This window comes from Emydura macquarii, unplaced genomic scaffold (genome assembly GCF_026122565.2).
Source record: "Emydura macquarii macquarii isolate MOO-44397 ecotype Brisbane River unplaced genomic scaffold, CSIRO-AGI_Emac_v2 contig_3530, whole genome shotgun sequence".
Classification (NCBI taxonomy): Eukaryota; Metazoa; Chordata; order Testudines; family Chelidae; genus Emydura; species Emydura macquarii.
The window spans coordinates 71,469-99,086 of NW_027133667.1; the positions used below are offsets into that span (position 1 = coordinate 71,469).

Below are 27,618 nucleotides of genomic sequence, written 5' to 3' on the forward strand. Positions count from 1 at the left end.
CAATGGCAAGATCTCCTTTGGTGTCAAGCAGAGGACTGGGACATTTGAGAACAAGGAGATATCACGTAACAATATCACAAATGAAAAATTCCCTCTTGGTTTCTAAAGACACAGAGGACCAAAATCCTGTGGTCCTTACTCAGAAGATGCACTGAAATAATACATTTTTTACGCAGAATCATAATTACTTGAATAATCAGAAATGTCTAGTATCTAAAAGAGTCATTAATTTTAGATTATTTTCTGCACCTATTTTATTTCTTTCCTATCCTCTTTTCTTTCTTTCAGTATCTGTAAAAGTCCATAGGCTTAGAAGCAGGGTCTGAGGCACACACTGCTTCCTCATTGACACCAGGGACCCAGGGAAGGTTGCTTCTGAGAAATACTGAAAACCTAAGCCCTGCAGAAGTCATGTCCTAAGGGGGATGAGTAACAGCCCACTGTCATTCACTGATTGGCTGGCACTTTCCATATAAAACAGGAAGCCATTTCTGGGAATTGTCTGGCAATGCCTCAGATCCCACTTATAACTCACCTGAATCCCAGACTCCCAACCTTATTTAATGTCTTTGGTGTAGGACCATTGCTGACCATGATGCAAGACCCTGGCCTGGCCTGACCCTCACACTCTCAATTTGGTAATAGACTCTGACTCTGTGGTTTTGAGCAGAACTGCCCTCAAACTGATCTTTGACTCTGCGGCCCAGATATTGAGCAACTCACTCCCTGCCCACAGGCTGCCTGTGACCTGGCCCTGGCAGTATCCTCACACCAGACGCTGTTGATGAACAGAGATTTGCTGTTGCTTCATTACTTTAGTTTTTGACAGTGACATAAATATAAAATTGACTGTAAAGCTGACGATTCTTCAATAACAGTCAGGAAATATTGACATATTGTGGTATTTTTAATCTTTTATGGGTACCTTCATGTCTCACTTTATATATATCTATAGTCCATAATAGAAAGGCATATTCTCTGTTGTCACGGTGATTACACCTGGATAGATTCAGTACCCCATATCTTATTTCTAATTAAATATCTAATTTGTTCAATGCCCCTCTGGCTTTTGTTCAATAGGGTGGACATTTAAAGCAGAAAATAGTATTTATGATTGTACAACCTGCATGTACTTATGCCACTAAGAAAAGACATTTCTTAATTTGGAATTTTAGTTTGGAGCATTATTACATTTTATATCTGTCCATTCAGAATAAATAACAATCATTCATGACCTATGAAGTCATATAAATGTGAGTATGGTGTATGCTTATGGGTAGGTCAAAGAGAACATTTTCTTGTGAAGATTAATAACCATGACCAAAATGCAATGGGCAGATTCTCTCCCAGCTGCTGCTCAGAATGTGCAAAGGCTCTAGATACTGCCCTGTATCTGGCTAGCTAAGAATTCACCCCATCAGTCCAAGACTGGCTTAGCTAGTTCCTATGCCACCCTGCCCTCCCTGCCTTAGGGAGCATGCCAATAGCGGGAGAAGGTATGCATGGAGTGCTTCTGCCCTCCGGCAATTTTCAGCTGGCGGACAGTCCCTTGGGAAGATCCTAGACTGCTGTAACTTTGAGCAGAGCCAGGGCTGGCGCTGCACAGGGCTGAACAGCCAGAGAGGTGTAACTGCTTCCTCTCCTGCACTCAGCAGAGCTTGATGCAAGAGAGAATCTGACCCAATTTTTCTAAACATTATTATTAACTTATTTTCCTTCAGACTATGCCAGAAATACATATCTTGGTCCCTTCTGCTTCAAATGAGGTTGCACCAAGTTGGCTAAGTATTTTGGGGCAGGCATGCAAAACAATTTTTCACTTCTTCCCACACTCCCAAACATAACAAGCTCACATCCAGGCCACTATGCACAACCCCAGAAATAGGATTTGCAGGAAATACTCCTCAGACTTAACTAACTTACTTTCCTTAAAATTTTGTGTGAGGGAAACCTGCAGATTGATAGATTTTAAAGCCAGAAGGGACCATGATGATCATCTAGTTTGACCTGAATAATACAGGCCATAGAATTTCCATCCTCCTAGAGATTCCAGTTAGAAACACAGCTCCTCCTCTGCTCAAAGAAGAGGTGAGTTCCCTTTCCCTTTCTTTCTCTCTCCTGGTTTTGTGGGAGCTCTGCCATTCCCTCTCCTCTCCATTCCTCATTGGCAAACGAAGTGAGGACTCAGCAAGTTGGGGAATCTGAAGTGGGAGCAGCAGGAGTAGCTTGTGGCTGGCAAGGGAGTTTGTGGAGCTCCAAGCCTTTCCTGTCTGGCACAGCACTGACGTGTCAACTGATGGGATGAATTGTTTCCATCTGGGAGTCAGTCCCCTACCTGCCTCATTTCTACAGTAAGCTCTCTGACCCTGTTGGACCTCTCTCCCCTCCAGGGGGAAGAGCAGGAAAAAAGGGAGCGTCTGCTGCCTCCTCCTCTTCTTCCTCCTTCTGCTTCCAGAGGAAAAGGGAGACCTTGTCACTGGCTTCCCTCTCCCTGGAAAGAATCTAGGGTAATGGTCCTGCCAGATTCCTCTCCTCTCCTGGCTGTCCAGAGTGGAGCATGCAGGCAGGGTATCGAGGGTGGATTAGAGCACAAGGGTTCCCCTTACTCAGAGCCACTCTTGGCATGTGCATACGCACACTTGTTTGGTTGGCTGAGGGCCTGCTTGGAGACATGGACTCCAGTCCAGTCAGATACTTTTATTTCTTTTGCCCCTTTTCTTTGCCATGTCCCATCCCACTAGGTGATGCAATGTCACTACACCATATGACGTCAATACTCATAATGGACCGTCACCACAACTGTGAGCTTCCTCTGCCATATTGAGCTCCTTTAACCATTGGTGTTGAGCTAGTGACCTCACAGAGGGCTCAGCTTTATCATCAGGCAAGCAAGCTAAAGGTGCTGGGCCAGTAAGCTCACAAATCCTTTTACTTGACATTAGTCAAGCAACACAAAGTGTTGATCCAATAACCTCACAAAGGCCTGTTCTTTACTATCAGCCTTCTGAATTAGAAGAGATTCAAAAATGATTACAAGAATGATTAAGGACATGGAAAAACTCTCTTATGAAGACAGAGTAAAAAGGTTGGGATTGTTCATCTTAGAAAGGAGACAAATAAAAGGAGACACAATAAAAATCTATAAAATGACTCATCTAGAGAAGGTAGATATGGGCCATCTGTTCTCCCTGTCTCACAGCACAAGAACAAGGGGACATTAAATGAAATAAAAGGTGGGACATTAAAATGATAAAAGGAAATATGTTTTGCGCAAGGTGTGATTAGACTCATTGCCACTCAAAGTTAATCAGACCAAGAATTTAAGATTTTAACAGGGGCTGGGCATTTATATGGCTATCAAGAATATCCAATCGTTGTTAATGATAGATTTTATGGAAGGGATATTAAATCTCATGTGTCAGGGTTTAAACCAAACTCTAACCATTAGAGGGGGAACATTATTCCACATCTGCCTACTGCGGGGTTCTTACACTTTCCTCCGAAACATCTGGTACAGGCCATTGTCAGAGACAGGATATTGAACTAGGTCAGGAGCTCTCAAATTTTTTTTGGTGGGATCCCCTCTGAAAATATTTCAGGCTCTGACGACCCCCCTTCCCATGCTATGCCACTCTTACTTCTGCACTGCTGCTATGGGCAGCGCTGCCTTCAGAGCTGGGCACCCAGCCAGCACTTGTTGCCTGCTCTCCAGCCATCCAGCTCCGAAGGGCTCCGCCTCTCAGCCATGCACGGGGCCGGACAGCTCACAAACCCCCCCATAATAACCTCACGACCCCTTGGGGGATCCCAACCCTCAGTTTGAGAACCCCGAACTAGGTGGACCTCAGGTCTGATCCAGTCTGACAATTCCTTTACTCCTAAAATGAAGATGCAGAGCCAATAACCTCAGAGAGACCTGTGCTTTCATATCAGTCCATTGGTTAGGTGTGCGGAGCCATTAACATCACCAAGGCCTGTTTCTTGGCATTATCTCAGCAAGCTAGAGGCACATTGGCACACTTCACAAAAAACTATAAGCTCTCACATGAGCCCAGCAAGTTGGAGGTGCTGATCAAGAAACCTCACAGAGCGCTGTGCATAAACACCACCCCAGCATTCTAACACAGCTGAGCCAGTGTGCTGAGCTTTTGCATTGGCACCGCCAATGACACAAACTGAACTGTGCCGTAGCATCATCCCAGCGGGCAAGAAGAGTGAGCCAGTGACCTCACAAAGGTACAGACGTTGACAGCAGCTTAGTAAGACAATGCTACTGAACACGGGACTTCAAAAGGCCTGTGCTTTGTGATTATTCTAGCAAAGTAGAGCTACTTAGCCCGGAACCTCAAAAAAGGCCTGTGTCTTATCGTCAGCCAGCAAGATGAAAATGCTGAGTCAGTAACCTCAGAGAGCCCTGGGTCTTTGTATCTGTCCTGCAAACTAGTCATGCTGACCCCAGGATAAAGGAGGCAACACAGTTCACCCTCTTCTGCTAAAAGCAGAAGGTGCCCCCCTACCCTCTCCTGGGCTTTGGGGGACATGCAATTTTTAGGGAAGATAAGTGATCAGATTTCAACCCTGGCAATCAGTTAACATTTCTATTTTGGTTTCTAGCTATCTTTGCAAGAGAAAGGACTAGAGACTTCCTTTAAAACATTTCAACCCTGGCAATCAGTTGACATATCTATTTTGGTTTCTAGCTATCTTTGCAAGGGAAAGGACTAGAAACTTACTTAAAAAAAAAAAAAAAAAAAAAAAAAAAGGAAGTTAACTTTCTCCTTTACATTTTTTGGTTCCCCAAACTAGGGGTGAGAGCTCTGTAGGACCAAAAGGTTGGCTCTGGCTTGCATGGATCCGAGCAAAATTTGGGCACAGAATCTAAAGACTTTTCTTAACAGTGAAAGACACTCGCCTAGATCATCAAAGGGATTACACGTGCTGCACGATGCCAACACAGAAAACTGATGGGTGTGCCCTCTGTTTTTCTAAAAGTTCTAATTACACAGAAACCTTACAGAGCTGTCAGGCTACTGGAGAATGCAATCGCTTTTTGGGAAAGCTTTCAAGACATAAATGGGTACATTTTCTTCTGGGCCTCTATCCAGCCTGTGTGTGCGTGCACACATCTATGCCTGCACTATACAAATTCTGAGACTGGTGTGCACATCTTAAATATTCCAATATCTGTGCATGCACACGTTTTTTTGCAGTGTCAAATCTGAACACTTATGCATGCTTTGGTGTAAGTCCATTTAAATTGCACGTCCATGTGCTTGTACCTCCAGAGCACAGGTCATTTTCAAATGCCTTGCGTTTGAGATTTTGGGCCACGGTATTCTGCCGAATCTAACTAGCTCTCTTTACTAGAAGCCAATTTATAAAGTGCTTGGAGATCCGTATGGAAGTGACATTAAAAGCATCCTGTGTCTATCCCCATCTTTGGTATCTATCTATCTGTCCAGAGAATCTGTCCTTCTACTGTCCCGCTGTACGTGGCATCTGTCTGTCCTTCCTGTCGTCCTAACATCCCTCCATCTGCCCCTCCGTCTCAGTTTCATGTGCAGCAGGTTGACGGCTTAGCGCCGACTCCCTTTGGTGCCAGGCTTTTGTCCTTGCCTGGCTTCACGCTGGCGCCGGCTGCGGGGCGGTGTGTCTGCGAGCCGAGCGGCTGGCCGGGCAATGCCAGCCGCCTCCTGCAGCAGCCTGCGGCCCGCTTCGTGACCTGCCAGGCCGGCCACCGCCCCAACCCTTCAGCCCGGCGCTGGGAGAGGGGGCGGCTCTCGGCTGCAAATCCGCTAGGCGCTGCCGGCCCGGCCCCGCAGGGGAGGCGGGCGGGCGAGCGAGGCGGGCTGGCCCCGGGGCATGTGCGGGGCCGGAGCGGAGGAGGGACTGCGGCTGCCGCTGCCGGCCGCGGCCGGGCTGCAGGGACCATGAGGCGGCGGCCGCTCCTCTGCAGGGAGAGAGCGGCTGGGCCGCCCCAGCCTCCCCGCCGGCTGCAGTTCCAGCCCGCGGACGTAGCCCGGAGCGGGCGGGCCACCTTCCAGCCGCACGTGTGCGGCCGGGGCCGGGCCCGCGGGCTGTAAATACCGCCCCCATCCGGCCGGCCGGCCCGGCGGCGGGGCCAGGCCAGGCAGCCTCCTCCTCCTCCTCCTCCGCGGCGGCCGCTGCTGCCGCCGCACAAAGAAGGGAGGCGGCGGCCCCAGAGCCCCCGGGAAGGCCGGCCAGGAGCGGGGGCTGCCCCCGGACCGCTGCAGCCAGGGGATCCCGGCCAGCAGCAGCAGCTCGCCGCCCCGCCTGCCGCCGGGGGTGGGGACTCGCCAGGCGGGGGCTGCGCTGCGCCCGCCTCCCCCCGGGTCCCCAATGTGCATCAGCCGGCGGAGAGGGGGGTGAGGCGGAGGGAGGGGCGCGGCGGAGGTGGGCAGAGCGGGGAGGCGGCGGCCGCGCTCCCCCGAGTGCCCCCCGCGCCCTGCTGCCGCCGCCGCAGATGGACGGCGCCGAGCTGGAGGCTGGCCGCGGCCCCGCTCCCCAGCGCTGCCCGCCGTGCGACTCCCCGCCGGGCGAAGGCAAGGCGGCGGCGCTCATGGAGGAGCCGGCGGAGGAGGCTCCATCCTGCGGGGCGCCGGAGGCGAGGAAGCAGCAGGGGGTGAAGAGGCATCACCACAAGCACAACCTGAAGCACCGCTACGAGCTGCAGGAGACCCTGGGCAAGGGCACCTATGGCAAAGTCAAGCGGGCCATCGAGCGGTTTTCTGGCCGAGTGGTAAGGCAGCCTGGTCGGGTTTTTTTTTTCTTAGCTTGCCCAGCTGTGCGGCAGCATCCTCCCGGGAGTAACTCCGAGGAGGTAGCAATGGAAATGTGGCATCCAAGAGGTGCCCAGGTCACAAAGCGTAGCGCTAAGATTCCCCCGCAGTAGGGGAGGACAGGAATCCGGCTTTTGGGGTGTGCTACCCATTCTGCAGCCGGTTCTGGACTTTGGACTAGACCTGAATAAGCCTGCCTTTGGAACCAGTGTTTTGACTCAAGGCATATTTACCTGGTGCCAAATGATATTTATGATTGGGGAAATGTGTGGTTTCTGCATTGGCCTTCACTCGAGTGGCCATCACCACCGGTAATCGTTATTTCTAACCGTGGAAATGTATAGTTCAGTGAAACTTGCTATGTTCCCCAGCAAAAATTGGCATGCCCTTCAGAATGGTGTCAGAATATTAATTGTTGTTTTTAAGTGCTACATTGCTGTGATTTGTTGCAGTTATTTTTTGTGTCCTGAACTTGGCTGACACCTAAAAAATGCTGGGACTGTGATCCAGCCCCACTGATTTTTACAGTCCAACTTATGGCTCAGTTTTGTGGGATGGCTCAAGACCTAACACAAACCTGAGGCTACCCTGTAATAACTGGGATCCAGTCTCCTCCTACATCTCCTTCAGCATCCCACAGATGGGCTCTTGTAATGCATCTGAAGAGTAATACACACATTAGGCAGAATTATTGCCATTTGTTTCTCAATTGAAATACATAATTCATTTTAGTAGGGTGATGGTTCAAGAAGCAGGGAGTGCAGTAGCGATTGACTGCTCAGAGACTTAGATGCTTTTCTGAAGAACTCTTAACACCTATTTTCATTTGATTTGCAGTAGATTTGATACAAAAGGAAGATATAGCCCTGACATACAAGTTTTGTTTAATTGCTGTTTTTGTTTTGGTTGTCTGTAAACTCAGCACATACCCAGAGGCAGAAACTGAAACTGCCAGTGAGAAGGCTTTAACAAGGGACATTTACTTTACAACTATATCTGTGTGTCCACAGTTCAAATGAGAGTTTCATCCAAGCTGTACAGTTCTGTATGTGTTCTTTCATTTTGGAGGCTGGCTAAAGAGAAACCAGAGATGAACATCTCTGCACATGCTCACTTCAAGCAAATGATTTTCAGTGTTTGCTGTCTTGGCTAAAATTTCAGACTAACAAAAGCTAATGATCTCTGTTGTGGACCTACTGATATTTTTAAAGTCTGTGTTTTTTAGTTGCAAAAAAGGAGCAAACATCTATTTTTAAAACTTGAATAACTTAAAGAAAGATGTTGAATGGGCTTTAATCAGATTTGTTTATGGGAAAAGTCCTCCTGAAAAAAGATGTAATTTTTCAAATTTCAGTCTGAACTGAATCTATATGGCTGAGTGAGCAAAGCTTGGAGAAATAGGGAGAGAGGGTGAAAATCAAAATATAGCTGGATTCTTAAATGAAACAAAAATGTTGCATACAGTCTGTCTAGAAGACTTATTGGAGTATGTTATAGCTTAATTTTATATTGTAAAACATAATCCTTGCCACATAGCATTTATTTTTATTAATTAGGCTACATTCAAGTCCGATGTAATGTTATTGTCTGGACACTTCTCTTTGAGCACATGTAAAATATCTGCATTTTGTCTGTTCTAAAGAATTAGAGCTAGTTGCTCTAAGCCCAGTCAAATATGAAGTTAATAGAAATGCCTTTTTTTTCTAGTTTCCCTATCGGGCCCTCGTACTTTCAGCACTAATTTCTTTCACAGACCACTTCACACACAAGAGGAGAATGGAGGGAAAGGGGGCTGGGTCAGGAGAGGCACAGGGTTTTCATTCAACTTTTTTCATTCTCTTTCCTTTTTTCCCTTCTAGTCTCATGAGTCATCAGCATTTATGGCATCATTGAAAAGGCTTGAATAGATTCTGTACTATGACCAGCAGGGGATGCATGGAGAGCAATGTGGCAGGCACCATTCCATTATGGCTTAAACACAAATTGTCCAATAACCAGAAGCTAGGTTTCAAGAGTTCCAAGGTCACTCTTTAACCTGGGCTGTTTGCTTCCAATCATCTTTTTTTCACTCAGCACTATGTAAATAGTTGAAGCTATATGGCAACAGATTGGAAACCTGAACCTTGGAAACAACATTACATTCCCAATTATTAGCCCTGTCCAAGTGATCTGCACTAATATATTTGGCCTTTAAAAGTTTTTATTAGCCAACAAGCAATTTAGTTATACAACAAGATTATTGCATGAGTGGCCAGACTTTCATATAAAATGTAAGCTTTGAGTTTTGCAGTCAGTTGTTTCTAACTGTAATAAACAACTTAACAACAAAGTAGCTGTCGGCAGGTTTGACAGACTAAGGGTCTGATTCTGATCTCACATTGCTGTAAATCGGATGTCACACCACTGAAGCCAAAGGAGTAACAGAAGTACAAAACCAGCATGAGTGGAGAATTGAGCCCTATTTACATTAATGGCTCAATCCTGCCCCAACTGAAGTCAACAGTAAGTCTGTATTGACTTCAGTGGGAATAGTATTTGGCTTTGATTAGGTTATGTGTATTCAGTTTATCATTTCTTTATCTTTTTGCATTAAAATATGTTCACAAAGTGTTCTGAAACTAAAACTGCTAGGTGGATTGTATGATATATTTCTTTTGTTGTTGAAAACAACTTATTTGAATCTTCATACTACTTTCTACAGTTACTACATACAGCGTTGTGTATTGGATGAAACAGTGAAATTAATACCCCAATATGTTGTTTTGGGGCACCCTGCTTTTCAAACTAAATGTCCTTAATTAGTACTGGTTGGGTATAAAATACACATCTTATGATATCTTAAGTGAAAGTTCCTGTAGGTATAATGGTGAAAAGAGGCTATAGAAAGTCTGTGAAGTAGCATGTACATTGAAATTCCTGTGGGTGTTTTCTCCACTTGTCCTCTTGCACATGAAAGCAGCAAAACAAAATTTTGCTTATGTACTGTAATCAGTACTGGTTAACCAAGGAATCCATAGTGACAATTATACAAGTGCGAGGCATGCTACGTAATGGTCATCTGTGCCCGTACAATGTATGGTGCATAATGAAAGGAAATGATGCAAGATGGTCATTTTAGGAAATGCTTAGTTTTGGGATAATTACCGTAAATTACTGATAGGTCCTTTCAGCCTTGACTCCATCTTTATGTAGTGTTTTTCTGGTATTACATATACACCAGCAGTAAATGGTATTATGCTAATACGGTGCATGTTTTGGTTAATATCGGCAAAAGGGGGTTTAGCATTGTGAAACATGGCAAGAATCCAGATGAAAGCCTGTTACGCTGCACAATGCGCCCAAAGCAGAGCAGAACTTGATTTTTTTTTAAAAAAAGGAAGCATATCACAGTCCCCTGCAGATCCACTCATATAGGCATTCGCTTGTGTCATCAGTCAGTCCCCTCGCCATACTCCAATGTCCCACTTATTAACAACACTGTATATTGTATGTAGCAGTTTCTGACGTGCCCACTCTCCCAAGCATCCAGTCTCTATCCCCCTCAACATCCACCCACTGGACGGATTTTTCTTTCTGCAGGGGCCAGGAGTGGGAGCAGCAGCAGGGAACTTTTTTCTCTGGTCCCCTCCTGAGAGTCAGGGCTTTTATCTTCCTTCTGGCCAGCAGAGGGCAAACACTATTCTTCTCTCCCTACTCCCCAAACGTTTTACATCATGCCCTCCTTACTCCTGTCCGTGCCCCCCCTGGAGCCGGGGCTGCGGCTGGGGCCGGAGCTGTGGCCGGGCTGGGAGCTAGGGGCTGAGGCTGGGGTCGCGACTGGGGGGAAGAGCAGAACTGCATCTAGGCTGGGGGCTGAGCCTGAGATGGAGTCGGGGGCCAAGGCTGGGGTGGTGCTGCGGCCAGGGCCAGGGGTAGAGTTGCAGTTGGGTGTGGAGCCGCAGCTGGGCTGGGAGCCAGGTTCTGAGGCCTGGGCTGTGGCTGGGGGTGGGGCTGGAGCAGAGCTGGGGGCAGAGCAGGGCTGGGTGGCACTCGCTCCCTGCCCCCCATTGGGGCTGGCACAGGCTCCGCCGTGCCCCCCTAAAGAGGCATGCTCCACAGTTTGGGGAACTGGACAAGTTGCAGCACTACATAAAACAAAGGTATTTCAGGCATATTGGTACACGTGTTTACATCTTCTTTACTCTTCTGTGTAGAAATACACCATGCAGCTCTGTTACAGGGACTCTGCCAACTTAAATTTGGCCCCAAATTTACACTGTATAAAAGCAATCTCTTGCAAAATTTTAGATCAATGGAAACATTTGCACAGTTGAAAAAAATTCCAACTAAAAACTTTGTTTTAAAAAAACATCAGCATTCCCCTGTGGTGTTGGAACATTGCTCAAACATTACTTTTGAGAGCCTGAAAGTGAAATGGCGTAAACAAAGGAAAATGGGCTTCATTAATTGTCATTGCCCCGACAGAGAAATGGAAAACATAAATAGTGACAAATAAATTGGATTTTTAAAGTTTGGTATTTTAATAATAATATTTGTAACACAGATAAATGTGTTTGTTTACAACAAGATTTTTAAGGTGAAAGTGTCCCAATTAATGAGATAAGAAGAGCCCTTGCGCAGATCACAAGGAGTAGTGTGATTCTCCATTCTGCTGAGTTGATCTCAGTGTAGGAATGGAGGGGTGGGTAAAGGGGCTGTGAACCACTTTATAGCCTTCATGTATTCTTGCCCCAGTTAGGATCCTGCCCAGTCCTTTGGGCAATCGCGTTGCTCTAATATACATGCTCTGTGCCTCAGCTTGTCCATCTATAAAATAGGGATACTACTACTTTGCCACACAGAGAAGTTATGTTAATTTATAGGCCAAATTCTGCCCTGATGTATATCCCCTGCAATCTCACTGAAGTGGAATTCATGATAGAATTTGGCCCAGTGTTTATAAAGCAGTGCTCTGTTAAAAAATGCTATAAAAGTGCTAAGTATTATTACAAATGGTTTCAGAACACCATGTGTGAAAGAACACAACAGAATGGAAACTGTACAAACTCTTTTTCGGTACCTAATGGTCAAGTGTTCTGTGGTGTTAGGCTGTGTGTGATTTTATTTTTTCTCTAAGAATCACAAGTAGGATATGACATATGGAGAGTGTTTCATAGATATTCTCGTTGGGCTCATCTGTGTTGGATAAAGCTGTTTGGAATTTACAGTTCTTGCTAAAGATTGTTTATTCATTATAGCATTCTCATCACGGTTACTCTGTTGGTCTGTGTTTTGTTTGGTAAATAAATAACTAGAAAATATTTGCTGGATTGGAGAACCAATGAGAAGCAGGTGGTAGCCACAAAAATATCAGAGGAGAAAACCATACACGGGGTTAAAAAATGCTGACAATATTTGGCAGATGTGCAAACCTTGGCCACAGCCAGATCCTCATGCACAGATCTATGAAAATCAAAGGCGAGAGAACATGTTAAACATTTTAGTGTCCTTATAGCATACAAAGATCTGCTGACATTTTTCTCTTGTACTTCCCCCCCCCCCCAAGGCAGAATTTGGCCCTACATTGCCAGGGCATGCACCTGACTCTTTAAAGAATATTCTTGTTACACTTCTTTGTTTGAGACACATTTCCTTGTAACTCCAACTATACCTCGTATACAGATCCATCAGAAGTGTATTACTAGATATGCAAATTATACTGGTTGATGCATATTTTAGCTATCTTTTAACATTCGGGGATACCATGTGTGTCCATTTAATAAACTAAGCCAAAAACAGTTTCCACATTTTGCTAGAAATATGGCCAACAGTAAAAAAACTACAGAGCAAGGTAAAAACAGCATATGTGTATTGTTATATTTGATGACCAATTCACTAAAGCCATAAGTGTAACCAGGCTTTCAATAGTGTTCTCCTGCTGTTGCTTCCTGTATTCCCTGACTATAGAATCAGGCACTGTGGCTCTCATTTGTCTTCCCCACATGAAAGCCTTTAAGCATCTGTGAGTTATGATTTGAGAAGTATCTGCTTTTTAAGCAGATTATATTTATCACCATGTCTGCACAGACAACGTTGTACATAGTATAAATTAGAAGATCCTAGACCTTTGAACACTAGGGGGCTGGGTGAGGTATTCCATGAGAGTATAGTGTCTGGCCATACTGATCAAACATCCTGGACCCACACCAAAAATACCAGATGTTTAATTCATGTAGAGGCCCTCCCATCACCTTTAACTACATGTTCAAATGGGGAAAAAATGCCTGAATGCAGTCGTCCCTCACTGTGGTGCTATCTGATTTCTGATTGCAGCTAAATATAATTTTTATACCAATCACCATGTGTACAAATGAGCCAATTCCCAAATCTCTCCATTAAACTAATATGGATTATTGGTATTTGTAATATCCCTGTTCTCCAAAGGCAGATAACACTGCTACTAGCTTTCATTGTTCCCAAGATATCAGACCTTATAACTGCCACTGGTCCAGGACTGAATACAAGTCCTGGATTTTACTTGAGTGTGATTTTTCAGGTCCTGGTCTGATACACGGAGGAAAGGAATAAAATATTTTTATGGTTAGTTCCTTTTATTTAAAAAAAATGGCTGCTGTGGGAAAAGTGCCTGACAGGATTGAAATGTTAGGAGTAGTCCTGGTGGAATTAGATTTGAGAGCCAACTGTAGGTAAATTCACAGTTATAAAATAAATGCAGTTTATTCCATGGTCTGTAGCTTATTTCATGGCCACAGTCTATTCCTTGGCGAAAATGATCACATGACCCCCATCCCTACATCTCCCAGACCAAAATCTTTTTAAAATAAAGAGTTAACCTTCCATCAATGCAACAATTAATCCCTAGATAATGCCCCAGTCATCCCTTGCAACCAACAACAGTTGTTCCTTATCCTCATGACTTCAGCCACATTCACACCACAGTAATCTGTCCTCCATAGCCCTGTTTCCCACTGCACACCTCACATTCTTGTTCACCCTCCATGTTCTTTCCCACATCCCTACTCAGTCTCTTATGGTCTCTTTATGTGGGGCACTCACCACTTCCTCGCTCCCAGTAGGACAGTTATATGATGCACTGGGGAACCAAGAAAGGCCATGAGGTGGGAGATGGGGAGCTTGATGGTGGTGATAGGAGATTCGATGGGAGGCAGGGGCGTGACTACGGATCCCACTGTCTCTATGCCAAGTCATCAGTTTGTAAAGGGCTCAGCCTGTTGCCTTGGCTACCTGGTAGACCAAGGTAGCAGCACTAGGTAAGCCCTTAATGTGCGGGTACTTCAGCGTAGAGGCACCTAGTTATGTTGGCACTGCCGCTGGCATATTGGAGAGCTCAGGCAATAGCAGTGAAGAAGCCAAGTCTCTGAGCTAAGGCACTGGGGCTCAAAAAACTCCCTGTGGTGCCAATGCTTAAGTGTGCTGGAGAGCTGAGTCAGCAGTGTTTGCATGGCAGAGGGGGCAGCGTGTCTTTAAGCACCAATGCCTTGGCACAGAGACAGTGATTTGTGCATACTTGACTGAAAAGAATAGAACATTCGCTTATCCTACGAAGGATTATTGTGCCAAAGTTGGAGACTACATTCAGTCATTAAGACATAAAGCAGAGGGATTTTGGTCCTGCTTTAGGTGGAAATCAGCAGGAAATCACTGTGCAGTTTTAACTGTGCAGTTGCTACTGATGCCTCCAGAATATATTTCCCATCCACAGAAAAGGATCTAATTAATCCCTACTATAACTACCAATCTCAACATAACCCTAAGTGCTAGGACACTTCCATAATATTCACTATATTTGGAAGAGGTTTGTTGAATTTAAAAATGAGTCTGAATATTTTCCTTTCGGAACCTGCTACATAATCCAGCAATGAGGGTTAGATAAAAATATCTCTGCGAGGCAGCATGAACTTTAAGATCAGCATTTGCTAAAGATCATGATTGAAAATAACTGTTTTGTTTATTATTGATGCAAATGATTGAATCAATATTTAAGTAAAAGTTTAACAAAGAAATGACCATGCATCATTTGTTTAAAAAAAAACCAACCCACAATCAAACACATTTGGAATTTTTGTTTTGTTTGGTTTTTGCCGGGCTTTGCTGAAATAAAAACAGAACCCGTTTTGGTTCCATATTGGGGTTTAATTATGTTTGTCATAAGGAATGACATGCGTGGATTAGTAAATAGCGTAGTCCTGGAATTTAGAACTCTTGGGTTTGTAGTTAAACTTGAAATGAAGACATATCTCATAATCACCATAGCAGTGTTCTGCGGTCGTTTGTTCCGAGTGGAACATTTTGGCATAGGAAAAAGTGACCACTGGGAGAATACTGAAGAGTGGAAACCTCCTTGGTAGCTGGAGGCTCAGCAGGAGGGTAGGTTGCTCTAACACTGCCCTCCCTGAGGCTTGAATAGTTGCTTACTGATATGAAATATTATAGCCTGTAAAAATACCAGCTAAAACACAGTACTACTGCCTTACCACAAGAGTATTTAAAATACATTAGAAAGCAGTACAGTTGGAACTACACCAGTAGGTAAAAACATTTGATAACTCTGTTGTGATATTAGTAGTTAGCTAAACGTTTGTTTGTTTGAGTGTAGGTCTATTTTTATGATTTGTTGGTCCCAGTCATCTGAGAATGAGCTTTAGTTGGTCTTAATTAACCCAGAAAAGGGGTTACCTGAGGGATACTCACCTCCCTCCCACATGCAACGGATTTTTTAATCTTGTCTGCACATGAGTAATAGGATGTTTATCCATTGCGTTATCCTGAGGTGCCTTTTCTTTATACAACTCAACTTTTCCTCATTCACTTTTATATATAGGCTTTTTCTGTGGGGCTTGTCATCACCATAATGTCTGAGCACCTCACAAACGCAGACATAGCAAGGCTTTCCTTTGAGATAGGAAGAATTACTTTCCACCTGGTACAGAAGGGGAAATGAGGTCTGTTTTATACCTACGTTCTGCCAGCGTAGCTAGATCAGTTATGGATGTAAAAAAAACCTCTCACCCTTAACCAATGCAGCTATGTCAGCAAAAGCCCTACTGTAAACACAGTTATACTGGTTAAAAAAACTCTGTTTGCTGGTATAGCTTACTTCATTTGGGGAACTGGTCTGAGCTATATTGTCAAGAGGTTTTTTGTTTTTTTGTTTTTTTTCGCTGATATAAGTTGCATCTTCATTAGGAGGCTTTGACGGTATAGCCATACCGGTTTAGCTGTACTGACAAACCCTTTCTAGTGTAGACAATGCCTCAGGCAATGAGAGATTAAGTGATTTGCCCAAGGCCACATAGGAAATCTATGGCAGAGCTGGAAACAGAAGACTGATCTCCCAGGTACCACTCCAGTGCCTTAATCATAAGCCTAGCCTTCTTCTACTTGACTATCTATGGCAGCTTCATACATCCCAGGAAAAGGCAGCACTTCCTCTGTGACAAGTAAACTGAGTATCCTCCTTTCAGGCTGTAGCTATACCCCATGAATGCTGTATATCTTACCTTTCTTCCCATCCACAGACTGCCACCTCTTATTCATGCCCAGGTCCTACCCCATATCATCTTTAGTAGTTAAGACTCCTAATGAACAAGGGCCTTCAGCAGAATTGTGCAACATATTGGCAGCTAAGTGATAGGCTGTCCCTCTTTTTCAGCAACCGTCTTATTCTGAGTATATAATCCAAGAGTTTTCTATGCATCTCTTTATTTCAATGAAATAAGTATAATCTCTCAGTTCATCCTGTCTAGCATTTCATTATAAAAATGTGTTCTAACAGGACCATGAAATGCTTCATTGTGGAGTGAATATTACCATAATGAAATTCTTTTCTGTAATGAATTCCTCCATGTACTTTAACCTCCCTCCTTCCAGCCTTCCTCAGATGCAAAGAAAACTGTGCAGCCATGAATGTTATTGGTTATCTTTATTCACTCTTCTTGAATGTAAAACAGAAAATCACATCCCTTGTGATGTCTTTGGGCCAAATTCTGCTCGTGGTTACACTAGCACCATTGTAAACTGAAGAGTTTGGGCCCTTTGTTTCATTTGAAGGATTTGTTTAATGCAGGCAAGGGCTAAACGACACACTTGAAAGCAATCTGTGTTATTGTCTGTAGAACAGAGCTTGTGTTTTATGAACTGGCTGATCATAAAGGCAGCATAAATCATTCAAAGCATTCTCATTTGCTTTTTCTCTTTTTTGCAGATGGGGCTCATAGAGTAGAATTGCAGTCAAATGTCTGCTCCAGGATATTTTAGTTGAACTGTATGAGTCCATTAAACAAATGAAATGGCTTTTTGGAAAGAAGGGCTATGTGTTTCAAACCAAATGTTTTACATAGAGAACATCTGGGTATTACTGGTGTTTGTGTGTACAGCACATCAGACAGCAGCTTTAGCGAGCTAAGTTGGGAGGTTGCCTGGGATGTGGTTGTAGGATATGACAGTTCAGTTGTTATAGGGAATAATTTGTATGAAGTATTGCCATAAACTGAATGTTTGGCACAGACAGCTGTGTCTTTGTTTCACTGTACACCCAAATTCTTCTCGTTATCTGCCCAACAAAGCCCTCTATGACACTTTAACAGCCTATTATATAAGCTAATTTAATTGTTGGCTCATTCTGTGGCATGCACATTAAAACACACTTCAGAAAGCAGTCACAGTAAAAGGAGGGCTAAAATTGCTTCATTTTCAGCAAGGCATCTCTATTAATCCCGGTCACGGATTATTTGATGCAATTGAGAGGTTAATGCAGCGCCTGCACAAGTGAATGTAGAATTGAGCTGGAAGTTATCAGTATTATAGTGGTAGCCGTGTGCATTCTTGTTTTGAGAAATGTAAAAATGCAAAACCAGGAAAACACATTAATTGAATACAGCGCATGGTCTTATCCAGGGACTAAAAAAAGGACTTAATTACTGGTGTAACTCCACTGAACGTAATGTATTTGGTTTTATTTTAGCTAAGTCAGGGTTAGTATATTTCTAGGAAATGGAGCAAGTAATTTATGTAGAAAATGTCGCAAACGTTTTTATTTAGAATCTGTTTTAAAAATGAAATTATTTCTGCCACTTAGCAAAGGAATGCATGGCTCAAATGAGATGAAAGAGGTTCTGAATTCCGGAGTAGCAATGCAACCTCCTCTTTCAGAGTAGTTTAAGTAAAAAGTTAAATAAAACGGGTTAGGCAGTTGCTCGCTCAGTCCCTCATGGACAGCAATTCACATTGCAAAGCACCACTTAAATAGTTCTGCACCGTATGACATGATTTGTGGTATTTGCTGAGATGAAATTCTGGACCAAGTAGCATGAGAGGGAATTGTTCTCCGCTCGAGGGACAGTGGTACATCCAAGTCTGTGTTAAGGTCACTGGCAGGGTGAAGTGGGAAGCCTGCATTGCTGCTGGTGCTCTACCTAACTTTTGGCAAAAGGATCCCAGAAATCTGAGCATTGACTCTCCCTTGTTCAATTGACTCTGGCTAAGGCAGATGCCAAAAAAGGGTGTGTGCGTGTGATGGGGGAGGGGGCTACAGCTCGAATGAGATTACACAGTCTGAGTGAGTTCATTGCCAAAGGCTTTTTTACCCATTCCTTCGTTCTGGGTTGCCTCCTTTTCAAATTTAATTCTCCTCCAACTGCTCAGAACAACCGCCTTGATTGCTGAATAGGGAGAATAGGTATCCTTCTCTGCAGCTGCAAAATTGTTGGTAACCAGCTGCTAGATCTTGTGATAGAACAATTCATTCCTCACCCTCCCTGTCACATCTTTGTCCACTCCAGCTCTACTGGTCCAGGAGAACCTGAGTATGGTTGTTCCTGTATTACTCTCTCCTCTGAGCCATTAGGGTGGCCCCTCTCATTTACTTTTGATAAATAGAAAAGAGCAGCAGCAGTTCTCTCTGCTTTCAGGGATACAGGGTATTTCCTAGAAATCAGAGATGGATGGGGAAAAAATGTTAGCAATTCCCTTCCTCCCTCTGTAACAATTCCATGGAAATCTTTAATAATCTCCAAGAAGGTCCATAACCAAAAAAGGGCAATTAAATTAATACCAGTCAGGCTGAACAAGATGAAACCAAAGTAGGAGTTATTACAAAAATGAGAGGAGAGTTTAATGTTACAGAATGATCTGTAGACCCTAGAGCAAAAGGAAACTGGGTGAGGTTTAAACACAGTTGCCAACGTTTGAAAATGTTTGCCAGGGTCAGTTCTCCAAAGAGGATGGGGGACTGTGCGTTATTAGATCCCCAATAGAGGATTGTATTTGCAGCCTGGACCATTTTAGAAAATTATAATAAATTTAGTTATCAGGGCCTCAGAGTTGATACTCCTGTGTGATAAACTCAAGGCCCTAGCCCGCCCTCACCATTACATACCTTTGTGTACCTTATATCATATTCCCTGTGTCTCTTGTATCATAATTGTTGCCCACAATGGGCAATCCTAAAGCCTGAACTTTAGGCCCAGTCCCGAATTTCCTGCACACCCAAAACCCCCATTGACTTAACTGGGAATTTTAGGTGCTCAAGAAATACAAGACTGAGCCTTGATTAGCACAATCATATTCCAGGAATATGGACTTTTTTTAAAATAAAATTTTCAAAGAAAACCTCTCCATGTTCCCTTGTGGCTCTCAGACTGAAATAATAATAATTTCTTTTCTTTTCCCTTTTAATTAACTTTTATCCTGCTTCTAAGGACAAAGTGCCAGGGGAATAAAACAAAATCCATACAAAACCCAGGATGAACATTGCAAAAGCGTATGCATGAGCACATAAACCCCCCTGTATTTATACTGTAAAATTAAATCTCACTAATGATGGAGGAGAGAATCCCCAGAAGTCTATGGTTTGCTGAGCATACAGTAGTCCTGATTCTGCTCTGAATCCACAGAGGCCCTGTGGGCTGGTGCCCTCGTGCATCAGCACCTCCCTTTGGTCAGACAGAGCATTGCACAGAATCTGTTCAGTTCAGGCAGTCTGTCTCTTTTGCCTGAAGCTCTTTAGTCCGCTGGAGGCAAAGACATTAAATTGCGTCTCACTGGAGTGTATGGGCTTCCCCTTATGTTTGGCAAGGGTTAGCTGGTCCTTGTCCTCAAGAGGCCTGGGAAACTCCCTTTGGTTCTTAAGTTCCTGTTAAGGGATGGGTAGCGGAACCCAGGCGCATCCGCTCCACTGGGTTCTAGCACAGGGCTCTCAACCCTGGCAGGCAGAATCAACCCTCAACCATTCTCCTGCTGTAACCTGAGCTCCGCCCTTGGTTTCGTATGCTTCTGCAGCCTGTGGTTCTGCTATCCCTTCAATGGGGTGTTGTCACTCTGGGACAGGGCCCAAGCATAATTTTTTTGGGGCCCCGTACAAAGTTGTAACATGGGCTCCCTCCCACACACATAATGGGGGGTGCAGCCTGGGCTGGACCCTCCAGGGCCTCTGGGCCCCGGTAAAGTGTACCCTTCCCCCCCCTCTCCATGTGGGGGCCCTGCTCTGGGACAGCTTCTCACCAGCTTGTGGGCAGGACCTGTTTCTCTAGCCTGCTTTCTCCTTTGGCAGCCACGCCACCCCTGTGCTTCTCAGCTCTTTTATTCTCCCAGCCTCTCTCTGTGAGGGGGCCAATCAGCATTAGCTGGTAGTTCCTGCATTAACTCATTGGTTGCCAGGCCAGCATGGGGTCTATGCACCCCATGACAGGCCCCCAAAAGGGCGTTTCGTCCACCATCTTCTCACAGCCCTCCGGTGGCAAACCGTAGCCTGCTGCAGGCTCTCTTTAGTGCATTAGAAGTGTGCCCAATAGACCTGTTTCCCTCTCTGTGACATACTTAGGGGAGGATGGCGGGCCTCTTTCCTTAGTAGTGTCTTCAGGAAGAACCTTTTTCCTCTCACAGTGAGTCAGTCCTGCTTCCATTGAAGTCAGTGGCAAAACTCCTACTGGTTTCAACGGGAGCTGTATTTTCATTGTTTAGAGGAGCACGCAGTGCTTCTCCCCTCCTGTCTTTATTTGGAGAGCTTGCTTTGTAGATTACTCCCTGTTAGAGCTCTGTCATAGAAAGCCAAGCATTTTTATTATCATGCACATGCCCATGTAATGTGCCTTATTAGTATGGTTGAATTATCTTAGTGGCAGTATATAACAGAGAGAGAAAATAGGGTGAAGAGTTCCCTTAATGCAGGCGGTGTTAAACTTTGTTGTTCCACAACATCATCAGTTGGACCTTATCCTTGACAGGAAAATGTACCTGCAGGTAGGTCCTTGGAAAATTCTAGTTAGTTGTCAGACAGAAGGCTTTTGGATGCTTTTAAAACTCCCTTGTTTTATGTGTAGAGCCCTACCAAATTCACGGCCATGACAAAGGCATCATGGACTGTGAAATCTGGCTATTGTGTGTGGGGGGGGAGAAGACGAAGGTCGTGGTATTGCCACCATTACTTCTGTGCTGTTCTCAGAGCTGGGCAGCCAGAAAGTGGTGGCTGCTGGCTGGGAGCTCAGCTCTGAAAGCAGTACTGCCACCCACAGCAGCGCAGAAGTGAAGGTGGCATGGTATGGCATTGCCATATTCTTCTTTCTTTCATTCCCCTTCTCCCAATTTGCCAGTATTTTAAATTAGTAATAAACACTCTGCACATGGACTTGGAGACATTAAAGGACTGACACAGGAGACTCTTGCAGCAAGTTTTCCTCCCTTGCACATGTTCTGGATGGTGCTGTGCTGTGTTTGGAAGCTGATCAATAACAAAGATTTCACAATTTTAACCTTATTCAAACTATGATATAAACAGACACGATAGAAACAGATGCTACCAGGTTTTTTCCTACTTATAAGTAAAGTCAGCTTTTTTTTTGTTCCAACAAAATTGTAACCTGGAAGGAAAGCAGTTAGACGTTGTGGAATCCCAATTCGATATTGCATTTGGCTTTAGTAAATGTGGAAGCCAAAAATAAACATCTGCTTGGCAACTTCACCAGAAGTTAATATAAATGCAGTTTTTATCCCTTCAGTGAATGTGGCATTCAGTATTGGTTAACATCTCTTAAGGAGTAATGACTGTGTAGTTAAGGTTGTAAGACAGTTTTTATTTTAATTCCAGTTGTGAACCTCTAGTACTTTCTGGAATAAAACACAATCCCCCATTCTTTTTACAAAAAAAAACGAGAGTCCTGTAGCACTTTAAAGACTAACAAATTACTTGGAAGCTAGGCTTCAGAATTCACCTTACAATCACCAACTCCAGGACACCTCTCTCGAGTTATAGCCCTGTCAGCCCACTCCTTCTCCACTAAAGATGGCACAGATCATGTTGGATCTCTACTTTTTATTAGCTCCCCAACCAACTCCACTTGAAGAAAGAAACAGTGGTCTTCTTCCACAATTCCTGAACTATCCTCGCTCTCTACCACTCCCTCCTGAGGAGATGGAGTCTTTGTGAATGAGGTTGGGTGGATGTTACAAAGTTCAATGGAAAAGAAGGAAAATGACACGAACTGTGTCTTCTGCAGGCACCATGGCGAACTTGCTTCACTGTTGATTGTGCAAGAGAGGTGAGTTTCTGGAATTGCAGTGGTATGTTATAATGTGAGTAAATATCGAGGAGATGGGTTATTGTTGATCCAGCATTTGAAAAATTGGTTAATGCTTCTTAAGTCCTAAGAATGATTATGATATATTTATTCTTCCTTTTGAACATCATGACTGCAATATGGAATTTTATTATCGCCATATTTAAAACCATGCTTTTGGGGGGAAGGTGGTTTTCTCTTAGAGTTGTAAGGTCCACCGATATATGTGTTGGTTTTGGGACGTGGAGTCTTCTGTGGCAACTGGATTGAGACTACCAAATTTAGGAACTATCCGATGGTAACTGATTTCGACTGGATTTGAACCAGCAATAATCTAGAAATGAAAGGTTTGATTGCTCATTGACTGAGCCCTCCAGCTGCCCCTTTCCAAGATCCACTGCACAAAGATGGAAAATGAGTAACCAGACTGCTAACCCGTATTTAAATCCTGTTGGGAAGAAGATTTATGCCAAACCAGATGAGTTGCCTTTTACTTCTGAGGGTAAATCAGTCTTGAAATGGCTGATGCAGAGCTGTCATTTCTAGTTGAAAATAATGAAGAGACAAAGCGGAGCTCCTTCCTAATGCCAAAAGAATGGGTCTGCCTAGGGAATTTTGTTAGAGGATGCACAGTGAAAATATGCCAAGCTGCATTTACACAGCAGAGGACAACAGGTACCAAACAATGAAGGGATGTACATTTTCCAGCAGGGCATTACTCAGGAAATACGCACATAAATCCTGTTAACGTGTACCATGGACGAGGATGAGGGCAGATGGGGAGGAAGGGTGTTACACATATACCTCCTGTCACCGACTCTGTGTATGTACAGCATAAATCCCTTGGTCTGCTTGCTTCTACTGCTCAGTATACCTGATTATACAAGCAGTTTTCTGAGTCTATGAATAAAGGAGGCATGATAAAGGCAATGCAAATCAACCTACTATTTATGAGTCACTAGTTCATCTTCTGTTGCTGCGTAACCACTCATGATATGATGATGGCATTTACAGCCAACAAAATTGGAAATGAAGAAGTAAAACACAGATAAAAGCATCCTGGCTCTCTCCGAAGGCACAGGCACACAGTGTATCATCTTATGCAAATAAAATTTTGATTTGACATTTATCATCCAGACCCAGGACTTCCAGTGCCTGAGCAGGAGAGTGTTTTTTGACAGACAGCAATACGGTAGCAGTAAATCAGCTTCAGATTTGGAAAATATAATCTTTTTTATATGACACATTGGGATTTAAAGGATTGAAACAGATAGTTACAGATGTTCTGTTTTTACTATACAGAACAAGTTTACGGTAAAAGGTAACTCGCCTTTTAAAAGAGAGAAATCAAAGGTGCCTGCATAACCTTTGGTGGGCATGTGCATGTTTGCCCTTATGTACTTGTTGATGCAGCTGCTGGCTCTCAAACAACAGTATTCATCTTTGGAAACATCCATGTAGCGACATGAACAAACATGCAAATAAGAAAAAGAAAAAGCCCTGAGGTTTAAATCAGCAGGGTCCCCTTGGGTACAGATGGCACCGTTTCTTGCTTAGAGGAAGCATTTAAGCAACCTCCCTGATCGTGACATAGTTTGCCAATCTACTAAACAATGGAGTGGTGTCGTTTATAAATAATTAATTAGGATTTTGCTGCATGATTGTCTCCCAGGCAGTATCTCCATGGAGATGATTTGGCTTGCAGGATCTGAAAAGTAACAGTCTCCAAGACAATGGTACTGTGGCGGCCTCACTCTCTACGCCCCGCAGAAGGAGAACACTCAGAGATATATCAGTCCAGTGTACAAGGCCAGGCACTAATTTTACAGCAACTCGTAATACCTTTTTATCTGACTTTCCACTCAGCACATGAACTGTTGTCTGTGTCTCTTCAGAAGCCTCTTGTAAAACAGTTTGCTGTTTATATTGAATATGGCTTGAAGTCAGATTGCCAAGATAGCTGGAGAGGCAGAAACACAGCTAACAGCAGGACTCTGGTCCAGATCAGCCTCTCCTATGGGAAGACACAGAAGAGGGGGCTGTAGGAGAGGAAATCTCCACAAGAACCTTGTGGGGTTCTTTCCTGATTGTTCGCCTTCCCAATGGAATAACCCATGGGATCTGCCTCTAAACCTAGCACATCCAAAAAGGCCCTACGCTTAGCTCTGATACCTGGGGCTTCCCTGGACACTAGCAGAGCAGCTCCGATGGAATCATACTGATAGGGCTCCCATCCTCCCCCATAGACTGCAGCTGCCCCAGGGACTGCCTGGGGTTGGGGGCCTCCATGAAAAATATAATACAATCCCAAGTTTTATTATTTTTTCTGGCTAAGCTCCATGGGGCTGTGGGAGGAGGAACATGTCTCCTGCTTCCTCCCCTGCTCCGCCCTCCCCCGACTTGCTCTGGCATTTGGTCCACCCAATCTATACTTCCACATATAGAACATAAGAATGGCCATATTGGGTCAGACCAATGGTCCATCTAGCTGAGTATCCCGTCATCTGACAGTGACCAATGCCAGGTGCTTCCAAGGGAGCGAACAGACCAGGGCAATCGTCAGGTGATCCATCCCCTGTCATCCAGTCCCAGATCTGGCAGTCAGCACTGGCTCTTGACACCTTCCAGAGGGGAAACAGAGCCACAAAACTGGCTGGACCTGGCTGCTTCCCTTCACACGTGGTGATCCCCTCTGTTCACAGATTTAGGGAAGTGGTGGCCTATGTATATTTAACCCCCCTCCCCCCCATACACACACTCCAAAGAGAAGCAAACCCTATTCTGTTGTATATAACTTTTTTTTTTTAAGCTGCATTTTTAACATATTTCCTAGTGACAGTAGTTGGTCTTCCTCTCTCAGGGGACTGCATTCTCTCCCTGATGTCATTTTCCCTGCACTCTAGAATGCCGTTGCAGTAACAAATTGGAATTTGCTCCATAGCCTAAATGGTATGCTTAATAGGTTGAATCGTCTTAAAATTCCCACAGCACAAAACTATTCTACAGAATAGAAGATAGTTTTCTTATCAGACAAACTGAACATATTGTACACAGAAATTACTGGGGGAGACTCTATGGCCTGTTAGGCAGAAGGGCAGGCTAGATAATCATAATGGCTCCTTCTGGCTACTTTGCAATCTATAAATCTATGCAATAGGGCAAATTCTGCCTTTGTTTACCCTCATGAAACTCCAGGGGGAAATGAGGCAGAATTTGGCATGTTGTCTTTTAAAATCAGTTAGAAACAGCCAAAAGGAACAGTTTTATTCTTTCAGGGAAAATATGGCTTTACTTTTCAAGATGAAGTCTGTATGGCTTAATCTCCAATCTCACTGGATGGCCAGATTGGGCCCACAGACATACATTTCTAGTGGGTACCGAATGAGTGACCAGGAGGTGGACACCTATTACCTCCTTGTGCTTTTTACCAGGTGTTTTTAATTTGTCATATTTTGCTGTGCACAGTGCTCTTACTATATCTTTATGGAAAATTCTGACCATTTTGTTTTGCCCAGCAGTCTGGAAGAAATGAAACATTTCTCATGCAGATAGCACTGAACGTACAGAAACCTTTGTAACTGTCATGAACCATCTATGAAATATAACCCGATACAAAGTATTTGCAACAAACAAAAGCCAAAGTAGTATGAAACATTATGGGAAATTCTCCACCATCCCTCTAGGCAGGCCTGGAGAGCGACTATAAATCCTCTTTCCAGCAAACTGAGACAGGTAATTTATTATAGCCCTGCAAAAGGAGTGACTTACTTCCCCACACATCGTACCCAGCCAACTCTGCTAGCCATTGCATGAAGAAGTGCAGCCATTCTGCTCCATCTTTGCCTGCTTGCTTATCAGAGGGGGAAGAATGGGTGACAGGACTCAGTGGCATGATGTGATCACAGCTGCACCGGACTGTTGTGGGAACCTTATTGCCTTTCACGGCCACGTGAGGGTCAGTGACAGTCTAACCTGAAATGTTTAAACAGTAAAGTGTGGTGGTGTGATGATTTTTTTTTTTTTAAATTGAAAACTTCATTTCCAAATGCATCTCACCCACACTGCTTAACTCTTAACACTGCACATTGCTGAACTGAGTCAGAGAGGGTGGGGATTTCTTGTAGATCTTCACAGTGCAGAAGTTACTACTTTTAAAATTACATTTTTAGGTATATTTTCTTTTCCTATCAGTAGATCCGCACAGGGTGGGGCAAATTAAGATTGGAGTTAGCTACTTCCCTGAAAAAGAGTTTGCTACTGGTTAGATGTTTTTGTCTCTCTTGTTTCTTCTTCAGTTTTTGAAAGAAATGTGTGTTTCTGAAGCATGCAGGATTTACTCTGTTTACTTCTGGTTCTCCTCAGAAGAGGGAATGGGGAGATTTTCCCAACTCAGTCCTGACCAATTGTAGGACTGAAAGAGAAGTTCAGACTCCATGCTCATATAATCCTTGGCTTCAATATGTGACTGACAAAGATTCTAGTTAGTGCTGCTTGTGATCCTTGTGTGTGTGCATGTGCAATGGACACCTGTTCACTAGGAACTGGACGGGGACCAAATCATCCTACTGTGGTCCCCAAAGAAGTCATCTTGTGGCAACTACTTTTGGACCTGGTCCTGAAAAGGCACATGCTTAATTTTGCAAGTGTGAGTAGTTCCATTAAAGTCAGTGGGACCACTTAACTTGCATGAAGTTAACCATGTGCTTAAGTGTTTGTAGGATTAGGGCCTTGATTTCCACTGATTTTGCTTGGACTTGAACCTGTAACATAGGAATGAAAGGCTTTATATCTTGCTGTTATGAACCAGGTATGTCATTCTGTCTGCAACTAGGGTTATGAGTTACCTGAAGCATCTCATCAGTTCAGGAGGCTGGGAAAAACTAAACTGCTCTGCTAGTAAAGTTACCAAAAATAACCAAAAATACCATAATTACATATTCTGAGAGCTGAGGCTAGAGGTGTTTTAAAATCAGTGAAACACAAAGAAAAAGTTTGGTAAGAAGAACATGTACAGTGTTCTGGGATTACCCTAGGAGCTAATTGCACTTCCTCTGCAGGCAGAACTGGAACTGGATTGTCTTGAGCTGTGGATATGGTTGGCATAATATGCATATTGTATCTTATCCTACCAAACTTCATGTACTTTGACCCTAACATGTTGTGAGGGTGAGCAGAACAGATCTGTTGCTTTCAAAGAAGGGCACCTGCAGGATGAACAAACAAGTGCTTTTTAAAAAGTATTTCTC

The 27,618-nt window shown here is 44.0% G+C and overlaps 1 protein-coding gene across 1 annotated transcript in view; it reads left to right on the plus strand.

Annotated features, from left to right (window-relative positions):
* The first annotated feature begins 6,383 nt into the window (after nt 1-6,383).
* NUAK1 (NUAK family kinase 1) overlaps nt 6,384-27,618 on the plus strand; it is a 56,733-nt gene continuing 35,498 nt past the window's right edge. Inside the window, exon 1 of the mRNA XM_067536336.1 lies at nt 6,384-6,760. Within this exon, the coding sequence (XP_067392437.1) occupies nt 6,485-6,760 (276 nt within the window). The 5' untranslated portion in view covers nt 6,384-6,484. The remainder of the gene's footprint in view (nt 6,761-27,618) is intronic.